The 12,439-nt window shown below is 39.6% G+C and overlaps 1 protein-coding gene across 2 annotated transcripts in view; it reads left to right on the plus strand.

Moving 5' to 3' along the window:
* hacl1 (2-hydroxyacyl-CoA lyase 1) overlaps nucleotides 1–11,519 on the plus strand; it is a 52,126-nt gene extending 40,607 nt beyond the window's left edge. The window contains exons 16-17 of one of the 2 annotated variants that reach the window (XM_060921793.1): nucleotides 8,776–8,962; nucleotides 10,841–11,519. In XM_060921793.1, coding sequence (XP_060777776.1) covers nucleotides 8,776–8,962; nucleotides 10,841–10,873 — 220 coding nt within the window. In that variant the 3' untranslated portion in view covers nucleotides 10,874–11,519. The remainder of the gene's footprint in view (nucleotides 1–8,775; nucleotides 8,963–10,840) is intronic. The other variant, XM_060921794.1, reaches the window with a different exon arrangement.
* Nucleotides 11,520–12,439: the final 920 nt, after the last annotated feature.

A 12,439-nucleotide genomic window follows, 5' to 3' on the forward strand; every position in this document is an offset into this window, starting at 1 on the left:
GAAAGGAATATATCTGATAGACCATGAAAAAAAACAGCCTATTATTATTATTATTATTATTATTATTATACATAGATATTTGATGGAAAAATTATAGATTTTACAAAAAGTTAAAACCAGGGGAGTAACTTACCAATATTGAATGCTGATTCTGATCGAATGTAATTCAATGTTCTGTCAATCCAATGTACAAAGTCAAAGTTCTAACAGTAAAAATGGTACAAGTCCAGAAAGCCTGAACAACAACCTAACTTGTATACAAGCGATATACAGGTAGAGACAGTTCAAGTTCACAGTTACTTTTGGTCATAGTTAATTGTTATATTGCTGTTGTTCAAAACAAAAGGGCTTTGCTGAGTGAAGTCCACGAGTGAAGTCCTCTTGTAAAAGTCTCCGTCACTTTTCCTCACCTCCAAGTAGAACTTTGACAGTATTTCCGCTATTGCTCTCTTTTCCAGTTTTTCGATGTCCATTGGTATGTTTTTCTCTTGTAAATATGCGTGAAGAATATCCAGTGGCGTTTTGGTAGCCTTTCGGGTGTCCAGCGCGTCTTTCTCTTTAAATCTTCCGCTTTTGATGAAGCAAACCTCGCCGCCATGTTTGTGAACAAACTGTCAGTCACTCGCTAGCACAGAAGTTTTACATCTCCTACGCATCTCTTTTCCAGTTTTTCGATGTCTGTTGGTATGTTTTTTCTCTTGTAAATATGCATGAAGAATATATAATGAAGTTTTGTTAGCCGTTCGGGTGCTCAGCGCGTCTTTAGTTTCAGTTTATTTATTTAGTGCTTAAACTGAGCACTGAATTAACCCCGTCGTCTCTCTCTCCTGGCCGACAAAGAAATGTGTGCATACGCACCAGAAAAGTTTTGTCATTGGATCTTCGCGTGTGACGTCGTGTTGTCTTGACAGCATGCAATATTATAACGTTATTACATGGAAAAAGTGGCCCATGTGTATAATAATTTTGAATATTTAATATTTAAGATTCTGCACTATTTCTAGTTCCCTATTTAAATGAAGCAACTTTGTGATATTGACCACGTTAACTGCTTTGTACAAAAGGTTAGATTTTTCTCGTGCCTATAGACGAAATTCCAATGGATTTGATCTAAAGTGGATCATAAGGTTTTGCACAAACTTGTAGACTCCATGCCAGCTCGAGTGCACACTGTCATTCAAGCAAAAGAGGGCAAACCACATACTAAGAAACTCTCTGAATTCTAATGCTAAGAAATTCCTATAAATGTTTCAAAGATTCTACTCTTCACTCAAGTTGTCAGTCTGTAATGAAAATTGTGTTGTATTCAATTAGAAAGGAATGCAAAATTGGAGTATTTTTACTCTTTTCAAAAATTAAGTGTAGATTGATGGGTAAAAATGCCAATTATATCCATTCAAAATCAAATCCACAGCACAGTGTGCAACAATTATCATGTTGAAAGTAGCCATTAGAAGATGGTAAATTGTGTCCATGAAGGGCTGCACTTGGTCAGCAACAATACTCAAATAGGCTGACATTTAAGTGATGATTGATGGGTATTAACAGGCCCAAAGTGGGCCAAGAAAACATTCCCCACAACATTACACCACCTCCACCAGCCTGGACTGTTGACACGAGGCAGGTTGGGTCCATGGATTCATGCTGCATTGCACTGCTGCCACATGATTGTCTGATTTAGATAATTGCATGAACATGTAGGTGTACAGGTGATGTGAATAAAGTGGCGTTTGGTTTTTTTCTTATCAAACTCTTACTCTTTTATATAGAGAGCCTTACAAATGGCTGAAGGCACAGAGATAAAAAGCACCGAGCACATCTCTAAGGAATCATTATCTAGGCAATATAACAAAGCCTTTTGCCAAGTTTGGTGAAATTCCTCCACAAATTGAGAGGAGTTGATTTCAGAAGAACGTACACCCTTATGAAATTGTCAAAGTATAAGTTATTTAATCAAAGGTCAAAACTCTGGTAAAATTTTCACAAACAAAATTAAATCGCAATATGCGTATTACCGTCATATAACAAGGCCTTTTACCAAGCTTTGAGAAATTCATCCAAAAATTGATGCCTGAAATGCCAAGATAAGACCGGAAAATAATTTGATACTTGCTGTAACAAGAAGCCATTCCATTCCAAACACAAGTGCATATAAACTACAAATGACATTCATTAATGAAAGGACAATTTCAAATCTAAGTGCATAAATAATAATACAACAGATAGATAGAAACAGAAGAGACAGAAAGGTGTTGTCCTAGATATTTCCTGAAGGGGTAAGTCTTTAGACTTTGTTGAACTAATAAAGACACTGGGCTTTTCAGACCGCAGGGGGAATCTCAGCTTACCCATGAGAAGTAATGACACGGTGATGCAGTGAGATCTTGTGCTTTGAGCATCTTTAGAACTCAGAAAAACACATGCCAAAAGCTCTGAAGTTGAAGGTTGTGTTGGCTTGAGCCTTTTGATGCCTGAAATGCCAAGATAAGACCGGAAAATAATTTGATACTTGCTGTAACAAGAAGCCAATGCTTTAACATCAGTCAGGATGTCATGTGAGAAAACTTGGAGAGATTATAAACTAGTTAAGCAGCAGCAGAATTCTCTGTAGAGGAGTTGTGCATATGAAGGAAGACCATCAGGAAGAGAGTTACAGTTGAAGTAATATGAAGAAATATCTGGTGGATGATGTGATGTTGAAGTTAAAATCACACCAAGATTCTTAGTTGTGTGGTCTTTGATGGTGGTGTTGGTTATTTATAGGGAATGTCTCGCAAATAAACACATTGATCTAAAAGTCAGTCTTTATGTCTGTCCTTTATAAACGAGCGCTCTGAGAGCACAATATCCCCTGCTGGCTACTGTGCCATAACTCTGGTAAAATGCGACTGAATTAAACAAAATTGCAATATGCATGTTACCGACATATAACAAAGAATCCTGTCAAGTTTCGTGAAATTCCTCCAAAAATTGTGAGAGGAGTTAATTTCAGAACATTAGCACCCTTCCCGGGACAGAAGGACGGACATCGCCACGACGTAATCCCCCTTTGGGCCTTTCAGCCAGTGGGGGATAAAAATTGAGGGAAGTTGATTTCAGAAAGCAAGCACACCTTGATGAAATTGCCAAAGTAAAAGTTTGTTCATAATCAAGGGCATAACTCTGGTAAAATTTGCCCAAATTTAATTAAATTTCAAAATGTCATAAGCCTCGGTCACAACCGGCCGTACGTGCTCCTACGGCCGGTCTACGTGCAAAAAACGCAAGAAACGCACGGAGGGCGCGCGTGTGACGTGCTGATTTTCAAGCTGTAGACTGGCCGCAGAGGTTCTTTGTCATGTCAAACAAACTCTACGGGTGCTTACGTTTTTTTCAGGTTGCAAGACAAACTTACGGCCAACGTGCGTCTTTCTCCATGAACAAAAAAAACCGCAGCGATTTGGGAAACGCCAAAAATCGCACGGCCAAAAAATCGTACGTCCAGTTGTGACCTAGTCTATATAACAAAGCCTTTTGCCAAGTTTGGTGAAATTCCTCCACAAATTGAGAGGAGTTGATTTCTGAAGAATGTACACCCTCCTGAAATTGTCAAAGTACAAGTTATTTAATCAAGGGTCAAAACTCTGGTAAAATTTTCACAAACGAAATTAAATTGCAATATGTGTATTACCGTCATATAACAAGGCCTTTTGCCAAGCTTTGAGAAATTCATCCAAAAATTGTGAGAGGAGTTGATGTCAGAAGGCAAACACACCTTCATGAAATTGTCAAAGTACAAGGTTGTTAATGAAGGGCCACAACTCTGGTAAAATACGACAGAGTTGAACAAAATAATATGCAGAGTACCAACATATAACAAGGCCTTTTGCCAAGTTTGATGAAATTCCTCCAAAAATTGTGAGAGGAGTTGATTTCAGAAGGAAAACACACTCATGAAATTGTCAAAGTATAATTTTGTTAATCAAGAGCTGTAACTCTGGTAAAATGTGACCCAATTCAACGAAATTACAATATGTGTATCACCGACATATAACAAAGAATCCTGCCAAGTTTTGTGAAATTCCTCCAAAAATTGTGAGAGGAGTTGATTTTCAGAAGGTGAGCACCCTTCCCGGGATGGAAGGAAGGAAGGAAATCGCCACGACATAATCCCCCTTTGGGCCTTTCGGCCAGCGGGGGATCAAAAGCTGCATGTTGAATTTGTTCTTAACGATATAACCACTAAAGTGATAAAACAGACGGGACTAGTTTTTGTCCTGGAGGCCACCATAACTCCATCATGTGTGATGTCGTTTTCCGTGAGCACAGCAGAGGTGTACAAGTGCATGCTATACTCGACTATAATATAATATTATGGTCTAACGTGACTTCTTGGTCAATTTGTTTGCATTTCTTCACAAAAATTATGGCAATGCAATATTAGAAAAGGAATCAAAATAAAGTAGTGGCTAGTTTATTGCCTGTTTCTTTAAAAAAAATACCTGCTTATCTTCCATTTGTTTGATGCGTGACTCGGTATGCTGTCATGCTGTTGGTGTTTTGCGGCGAAACAAAGTCGGGATTTGTGGTTGGTAGAAGAGAGCAACTGGACTTGCTTGAAAAGTCTTGAAGACGTTTCGCCTCTCGTCCGAAAGGCATTACTGCATAGTAATCCACAGATTACTATGTACCTGGATGACTGAGTATCTTCACAGATATGTTTCTACGCACTTTGGGATGAGTTCCCTTCAACTGGTTGGATGCCTTTTGGACGAGAGGCGAAACGTCTTCAAGACTTTTCAAGCAAGTCCAGTTGCTCTCTTCTACCAACCACAGATTACTATCTACCTGGATGACTGAGTATCTTCACAGATAAAGTCGGGATTGCATCTGGCTTCAGTTGTCATTCCTGCCTCGTGTGTGTCTCGCTTCTTCCCAGTGGATTTTTTTTTTTCCATACAAGTACTCCACAAAACAATCTTCTGTAAAATGCTCACTGTACAATTTGCTGCTTTTTCCAGGAGTAAAGTTTTCTCACTTTACTTGATAAAGTCACTCAGCCAAATGTCTTGCATCCAGGACGGAATAAGGAAGACGTGCGGAATCCTACGTCACGCAGCGTCGCCCTCGTTTTCGTCTCCTAATACATCCCTGTATCTGGCTAATCCAGTATAGCTGCACCCGGGGAAATGGCCCAACGGACTGATGTTATAATTTTTAACTTTTTTTGTTTTGTTTTGTTTTAAGCTAAAGTCTGCTTAATTTTTTTTCGTCTAGAACATCTTGTATTAATGTATAATGATGACATTTCATAAACCAATAATTTCAAAATTTCCTGGTTAATTGCTTTAAGTCAAGCAGAGGGGAGGTACATCAATTCAGGTTTGTCAAGGTTTCATCTGACCAGTCTTCATCCAGACAGAGTTGTTTTCGATGACGATGATGAAATTATTTCGTTAACGCACCTTTTTTCATGAATAAAACGAGACAGTGATGAGCTAAACATAACTCTTTGATCACGAAAATATGACTAGACATATCTGTTGTTTTCGTTGACGAGATGAAAATGTTGTTGGGTTGGCTATAGGACTATCAAAATGCATGGCGTTTCCTCCAACGGCGCGTGCGCGAGCAAGAGCGTGCACGCAAAACATTAATGTGTGCATCACGCATATGACTGAGTGCGCGAGGGAGCGCGAGAGTCTGCGTGTGTGCCTGTTCATGTAGTGCATGCTAGACAAAGAGCATCCTGATTGGTTTACAGACATCCAAACTCATTTCAGGAAGGTGTTGTGACTTTTTTCCCATCAGCGGGGGGGGTCACGACACCTCCCTGAAATGAGTTTGGATGTCTGTAAACCAATCAGGATGCTCTTTGTCTAGCATGCGCTACATGAACAGGCACACACGCAAACACTCTCTCGCTCTTCCTCGTGCACTCAGTCATATGCGCGATGCAGACATTAATGTTTCGCGTGCACGCTTTTGCTCTAGATTCCGGGAGATATTATCCAATTTGCGGGCCTCAGGGAGCCACTATCAATATGCGGGAGACTCACGGAACTTCCGGGAGACTTGGGATGTCTGCACTCGACAGTGTTTATGTAGAGAGCATACACACTTCAATCAATCAATCAATCAATCTTTTATTTCAATTACATATAAACATGTAATAGACTACATGAGTCTACAAATAGCGCACTGCTAATCAAAGCAGACTCGTGTTTACAAAGAAAAAAAATATTTTATATGATTTAATACTTAAATATGTATGAAAAAGATAAAACATACTTGACAAATTAACTATTTGGTAACAAAAAGAAAAAGAGGAGACAATACTTGTTATTCGATATAAAGGTACAGTAATATCATTCAATAACATTGAAAAAAATATATATATTATATATATATGAGAGAGAGAGAGGTATACTTGTCATACTGATAATAATAATTCATGCATGGTATTAAATAATATTTCAAGTTAAAACTAAGATAAATATTTATAGCTCTTAATTTTATATATATAAATAAAGTTATGTAGAAAGAAAGAGTTTGGAGAGGTCAACATCATATCCATATCTACTTAAATCAGAAAAAAGGTGGTGTCTGACTTTTTTTTTTCTTGAACGACAATTTAGATGAAGATCTTATAGAAGTTGGAATCTGGTTCCATACCCTAACACCAACACGGGAAAATGAGTTCTTTTGTAGATTTGTACGAGAATACTGAGTATATAAGTTCTTGGAGTAAGATGACCCAGTGTTATAAGAATGGATACTAGAAATAGAAGAAAATAATTTACAAATGTTTGAGGGTGCACTTTGATTAATAACGTCATACATTAATTTAGAAATACATTCATAGAAAAGATTTACTAGTAAAATATTGGTTTTGGAAAACAATGGAAGGGCACTTTCTCTATTATCAACAAAATGGATTAATCTTAAAGCTTGTTTTTGTAGGCTTAATACTTTGAGTTTTACAAGCCTGTCCCCAAGAACTAAGACCATATGTTAAATAAGGTTGAATCAGAGAGCAATATAATGTCATAAGGGTATGTAGTGGAATAAAATGTCTAAGCTTGGCCAAAAGGCCGACAACCTTGCTTATTTTGTTGCAAATAAAATCAATATGAGGCTTCCAAGAAAGATTGTCATCGATTATTAAACCCAAATATTTGACATACTTTTTATGTTCAAGTGAAACAAGTTTGTTTTGAGACACTGTTTTGAGAGCATGTTATGCACAACCTGTCAACCTCGATTACAATTTCCTCTCTCTGTATTGGCCTAATTTAATGTTTTAAAGTAATTATTTTTTCGACTAGGGGCGGCACGGTGGTGTAGTGGTTAGCGCTGTCGCCTCACAGCAAGAAGGTCCTGGATTCGAGCCCCGGGGCCGGCGAGGGCCTTTCTGTGTGGAGTTTGCATGTTCTCCCCGTGTCCGCGTGGGTTTCCTCCGGGTGCTCCGGTTTCCCCCACAGTCCAAAGACATGCAGGTTAGGTTAACTGGTGACTCTAAATTGACCGTAGGTGTGAATGGTTGTCTGTGTCTATGTGTCAGCCCTGTGATGACCTGGCGACTTGTCCAGGGTGTACCCCGCCTTTCGCCCGTAGTCAGCTGGGATAGGCTCCAGCTTGCCTGCGACCCTGTAGAAGGATAAAGCGGCTAGAGATAATGAGATGAGATGAGATGAGATTTTTTCGACTAAAATGAATGACTGACTGACTAAAACTGGACTAAAACCCTTTGTTTTCGTCGACTAAAACTAGACCAAAACTATCAAGGATGGAATTGACTAAAATGTGACTAAAACTAATAAGCATTTCGTCCAAAAGACTAAGACTAAAACTAAATCAAAAATGGCTGCCAAAAACAACACTGCATCCAGACAGAGTTCAAATCCCAGCACTACCAAGCTGCCACTGTAGTATCCTCCTTTGTTGTTTACTATCTCAGTTGTAAGTCACTTTGGATAAAAGCTAAATGAGCCAGATATAAATGTAGTAGTTTAGACCAGGAGCTGACCATTGAGGCGCTCTACTAGTAATGACATGAGGTATTGATTGCTCTCTCCGTGTCGGTGATTTATGGAATTGAGGATCTGCTGGTTCACAGCGTCAAAGACAACAGACAGGTCTAGACTTGGTGTCGTCTGGCTTTGTGGCTGCTAGGAGAGCTGTCTTTGCAGAATTCGTGACCTTTTAATCAGACTGGCTAGCATCCAGTGGGCCACTGTTTCCCAATCCTACTCCTGGAGCCCCCTTGTCATCCATATCCTTGCTCCAAACACATCTGATTGAAATTGTGATTAACATGCTCTTGGTTAAATCATGGGCGCCAATCAAAAGTGCCACTGATGAGTTCAGTCAGGAAGGTAGAGCAGGGAGAGGTGGAAACCATACAGAGCAGGGGGCCCAGGAGAAGGCTTGAGAATTAGTGCAGAAGGTCATTTAATTGAAGATGTGAAGACAGCTATCGGTCACATTCCAGTGTCATCGATAGGAATGGAAGGAAGGAAACAGTTCTGCTAGAGGAGTTAAGTATGGACTTCCTACGGACAGAAGTGACCCTAGCAAACTTGAAGACTGAAAGAACTCCACTGCTTGATCAAGATGCACTCTTACAAGGTGTAGTTTTGTGAATTTCCCCCAGTACAAATAAGCATTCTTATGATTTGCGGTTTCAGTTCTGGTTTAGCACTGCATGTCGTGGGATGCGACAAAAAGGACCATCACGCTTGCTCTTTTCCCACTATGTGTTAATAAGAATTGTCACGAATTTGTGTATTTCAGAGCTCCTCCAATGACTCTCCTGCCCGAGGCACGTTATGAGCAGGTAATGTGTGCTTTTGGGGGCCACGGCTATCTGGTCAGGACAGTAGAGGAACTGTGTACTGCCCTACAGCAGAGCTTGAGTGAGACAGCCACCCCAAGCCTAATTAACGTGCTCATAGACCCAACCTCGGACCGAAAGCAACAGGTAGTCCTCTACAATCCTCAAGCATCTGTGTAAAAAAAAAATTTAATTTAGTCTAAATGTGAGAATGAAACCTTGTTATTCTGTGTGTCTGTTATGGTAGAATTAAAGGTTGTGTGTCATACTAGCTACTCAGCCCAATGACATATTTGTTAGACTTGGATATATTTTCTGTCTTCTGTCATACTTTTGAGGAATATAACTAGCTAGAGTTTCATGCTATGGTGTATTGTCAGACAGGTTGGCCCAGATTTTAGATGTACACCTCCCACTTGCTGTATAGGTGCACGCGTACACACTGTAAAAAAACATCCATTGTTTTTACGGAAAAATACTGGCAGCTGTGGTTGCCAGAATAATCCTGTTAAAAATATAGTGAAATGTAAACAACATTACAGAATAACTTGTACATTTCACTGGGATTCCATGTACAATTAATGATAACTAAATGTAAATTTTACAGTCATTCAATGTACAATAATCAATACATAACTGTTAATTTTACGGATATTCATCATACAATAAAAAAGCATGTAGGAATGAATTGCGAGTGTTCTCGATTATTGGTTTTTGTGGCTCCAAAATGATGGTTACAAGCAATGATCTACTAGACAGATATTTTATTTGATTTAGAGTTTTACGAAATGTGCCGGAGAGCCTCTACTGACATTTTTTAATTTTTTTAACAGGGCAATGATGTAATTTTAACTATCACATTCTGTTTTAGTATTACAGTTTGTCTGTGTTTAAAGGAACAGTCCACCGTACTTCCATAATGAAATATGCTCTTATCTGAATTGAGACGAGCCGCTCCGTACCTCTCCGAGCTTTGCGCGACCTCCCAGTCAGTCAGACGCAGTCAGATGTGCTGTCACTCCTGTTAGCAATGTAGCTAGGCTCAGCATGGCCAATGGTATTTTTTGGGGCTGTAGTTAGATGCGACCAAACTCTTCCGCGTTTTTCCTGTTTACATAGGTTTATATGACCAGTGATATGAAACAAGTTCAGTTACACAAATTGAAACGTAGCGATTTTCTATGCTATGGAAAGTCTGCACTATAATGACAGGCGTACTAACACCTTCTGCGCGCTTCGGCAGCGCATTGATACGGAGCTCAGATATCAATGCACTGCCGAAGCGCGCAGAAGGTGTTAGTACGCCTGTCATTATAGTGCGGACTTTCCATAGCATAGAAAATCGCTACGTTTCAATTTGTGTAACTGAACTTGTTTCATATCACTGGTCATATAAACCTATGTAAACAGGAAAAACGCGGAAGAGTTTGGTCGCATCTAACTACAGCCCCAAAAAATACCATTGGCCATACTGAGCCTAGCTACATTGCTAACAGGAGTGACAGCGCGTCTGACTGCGTCTGACTGACTGGGAGGTCGCGCAAAGCTCGGAGAGGTACGGAGCAGCTCGTCTCAATTCAGATAAGAGCATATTTCATTATGGAAGTACGGTGGACTGTTCCTTTAAACTACAACAATTTGTAAATTCTACAAAAAATATGATCAATTCAACATATTCTTACTGTTAAATTAACAGTGGTATTTGGTTAGGAGTTTTACAGTATATTGATGTAAATTACACACTGCTTCATTGTTTTTGTATTTACAGTTTTTTTTTATGTCATGATTTTACATAAATTCACTGTTAATTCTACGGACATTTTTTACAGTACAGGATCAACAGTAGGGAGTCAGTAAGACATACTGAGTGTACTGGATCTCAGAAATGATGCGGAACGGCTTTGAGTGCACTGCAGCATATTGCACTTGTAAAGGCTGATTGCAAATCTGTTCCTATCTTTTTTTTTTTTTTCTCCTCATTCTGTCCCCTAACTCACGTTCATGTTTGTCTCTCTGCCTGTTCAGGAGTTCCCCTGGCTGACTCGCTCCAACCTGTAAGAGAGTAAGAAGAGGCACTGAGCTGAAATATCTTCCCCTCTTCGCTATGATGGACAGTAGCCAGCTCTCTCTTTACTAATGACTAGCTTAGTGCATTACTGTGATCTTTTACGATAATGAAAAACACAATGTATTGTAACAGAAAGTGGCAGGGCACATGCTGATTCAACAGTGCACTTGTAAATTTATCCAACAGAACTTCTCGATCCTGCACCTTTATGCATTCCCATTAATTACCAGATGGTTTTTAATTAGAGACATTTTTAATACAAGGCTCTTGTTTCAGCCGCAAGCCTGACCTGTGGTTAACGTGTGATTTAACAAATGATAGATCAGTTATCTCTTTATGTAATTTAGTATAGCCACAATTGACTCAGCTAGCATTATTTTTGAAACGGGGAAATTCCAGATACAGCCATTCTTATGACAGTATATGGATTTATATTATATGGAAACAAGTGTTTTACTGGGAAATACACCACTCATATTTTTCATACGAGCTACATCTGGGATAGAGAGATTAAAACCCGTGACACAAATCTCTATGTGTCACTCGCAAGGAAATCGATGATGATGATGATGATTTTGATAAATTTGGGTACTTTTTGTTTGTGAATGTGCCTGTAATAAAAACATTTAGCAATTATTCGAGTCGGATATGAGCTGATAGCTGACAAGTTGCATTTGCAAATTCAATGAATAAAATACTTTATACAAAACGTCCAGCAAAAATCATTTCAGCTTAGCGGACACGTGACAAATTGCATATATGGGTAATTTTAATGCTTAAAGGTGAAGAATGTAAACAAACCGGCAAAATGACAGTAGCGATTTGTGAAAAATGCTATAATAATAATATCTCATCTCATCTCATTATCTCTAGCCGCTTTATCCTTCTACAGGGTCGCAGGCAAGCCGGAGCCTATCCCAGCTGACTACGGGCGAAAGGCAGGGTACACCCTGGACAAGTCGCCAGGTCATCACAGGGCTGACACATAGACACAGACAACCATTCACACTCACATTCACACCTACGGTCAATTTAGAGTCACCAGTTAACCTAACCTGCATGTCTTTGGACTGTGGGGGAAACCGGAGCACCCGGAGGAAACCCACGCGGACACGGGGAGAACATGCAAACTCCACACAGAAAGGCCCTCGCCGGCCCCGGGGCTCGAACCCAGGACCTTCTTGCTGTGAGGCGACAGCGCTAACCACTACACCACCGTGCCGCCATAATAATAATAATAATTCTTGAAAAATAAAAAGAAACAAGTGTTGCCCAGCAAAACAAACCTCACCTGGTAGCACTTATAATGAATATGAAGGAAGATATCGCGAAAAAAAGATTTTGACCTTTTTGGTGACCTTGACCTTGATTTTGACCTTGTGTGAGGACGTACTTGGCCAGTAAACATGGTTCGGATTCTGTCGTCCGCTGCGACGCGTGTGTACGTCAGCCTCGGTTCGGAGGTTTCAGTTTCAAAAACTGTAAGAGGTGAGAGTAGAATAATATAAAGTACAGACAGTGGAAGTTCAGAGGAACACACTTTCCCTCTTTTAAGC

Source organism: Neoarius graeffei, chromosome 5 (genome assembly GCF_027579695.1).
Source record: "Neoarius graeffei isolate fNeoGra1 chromosome 5, fNeoGra1.pri, whole genome shotgun sequence".
NCBI lineage: Eukaryota > Metazoa > Chordata > Actinopteri > Siluriformes > Ariidae > Neoarius > Neoarius graeffei.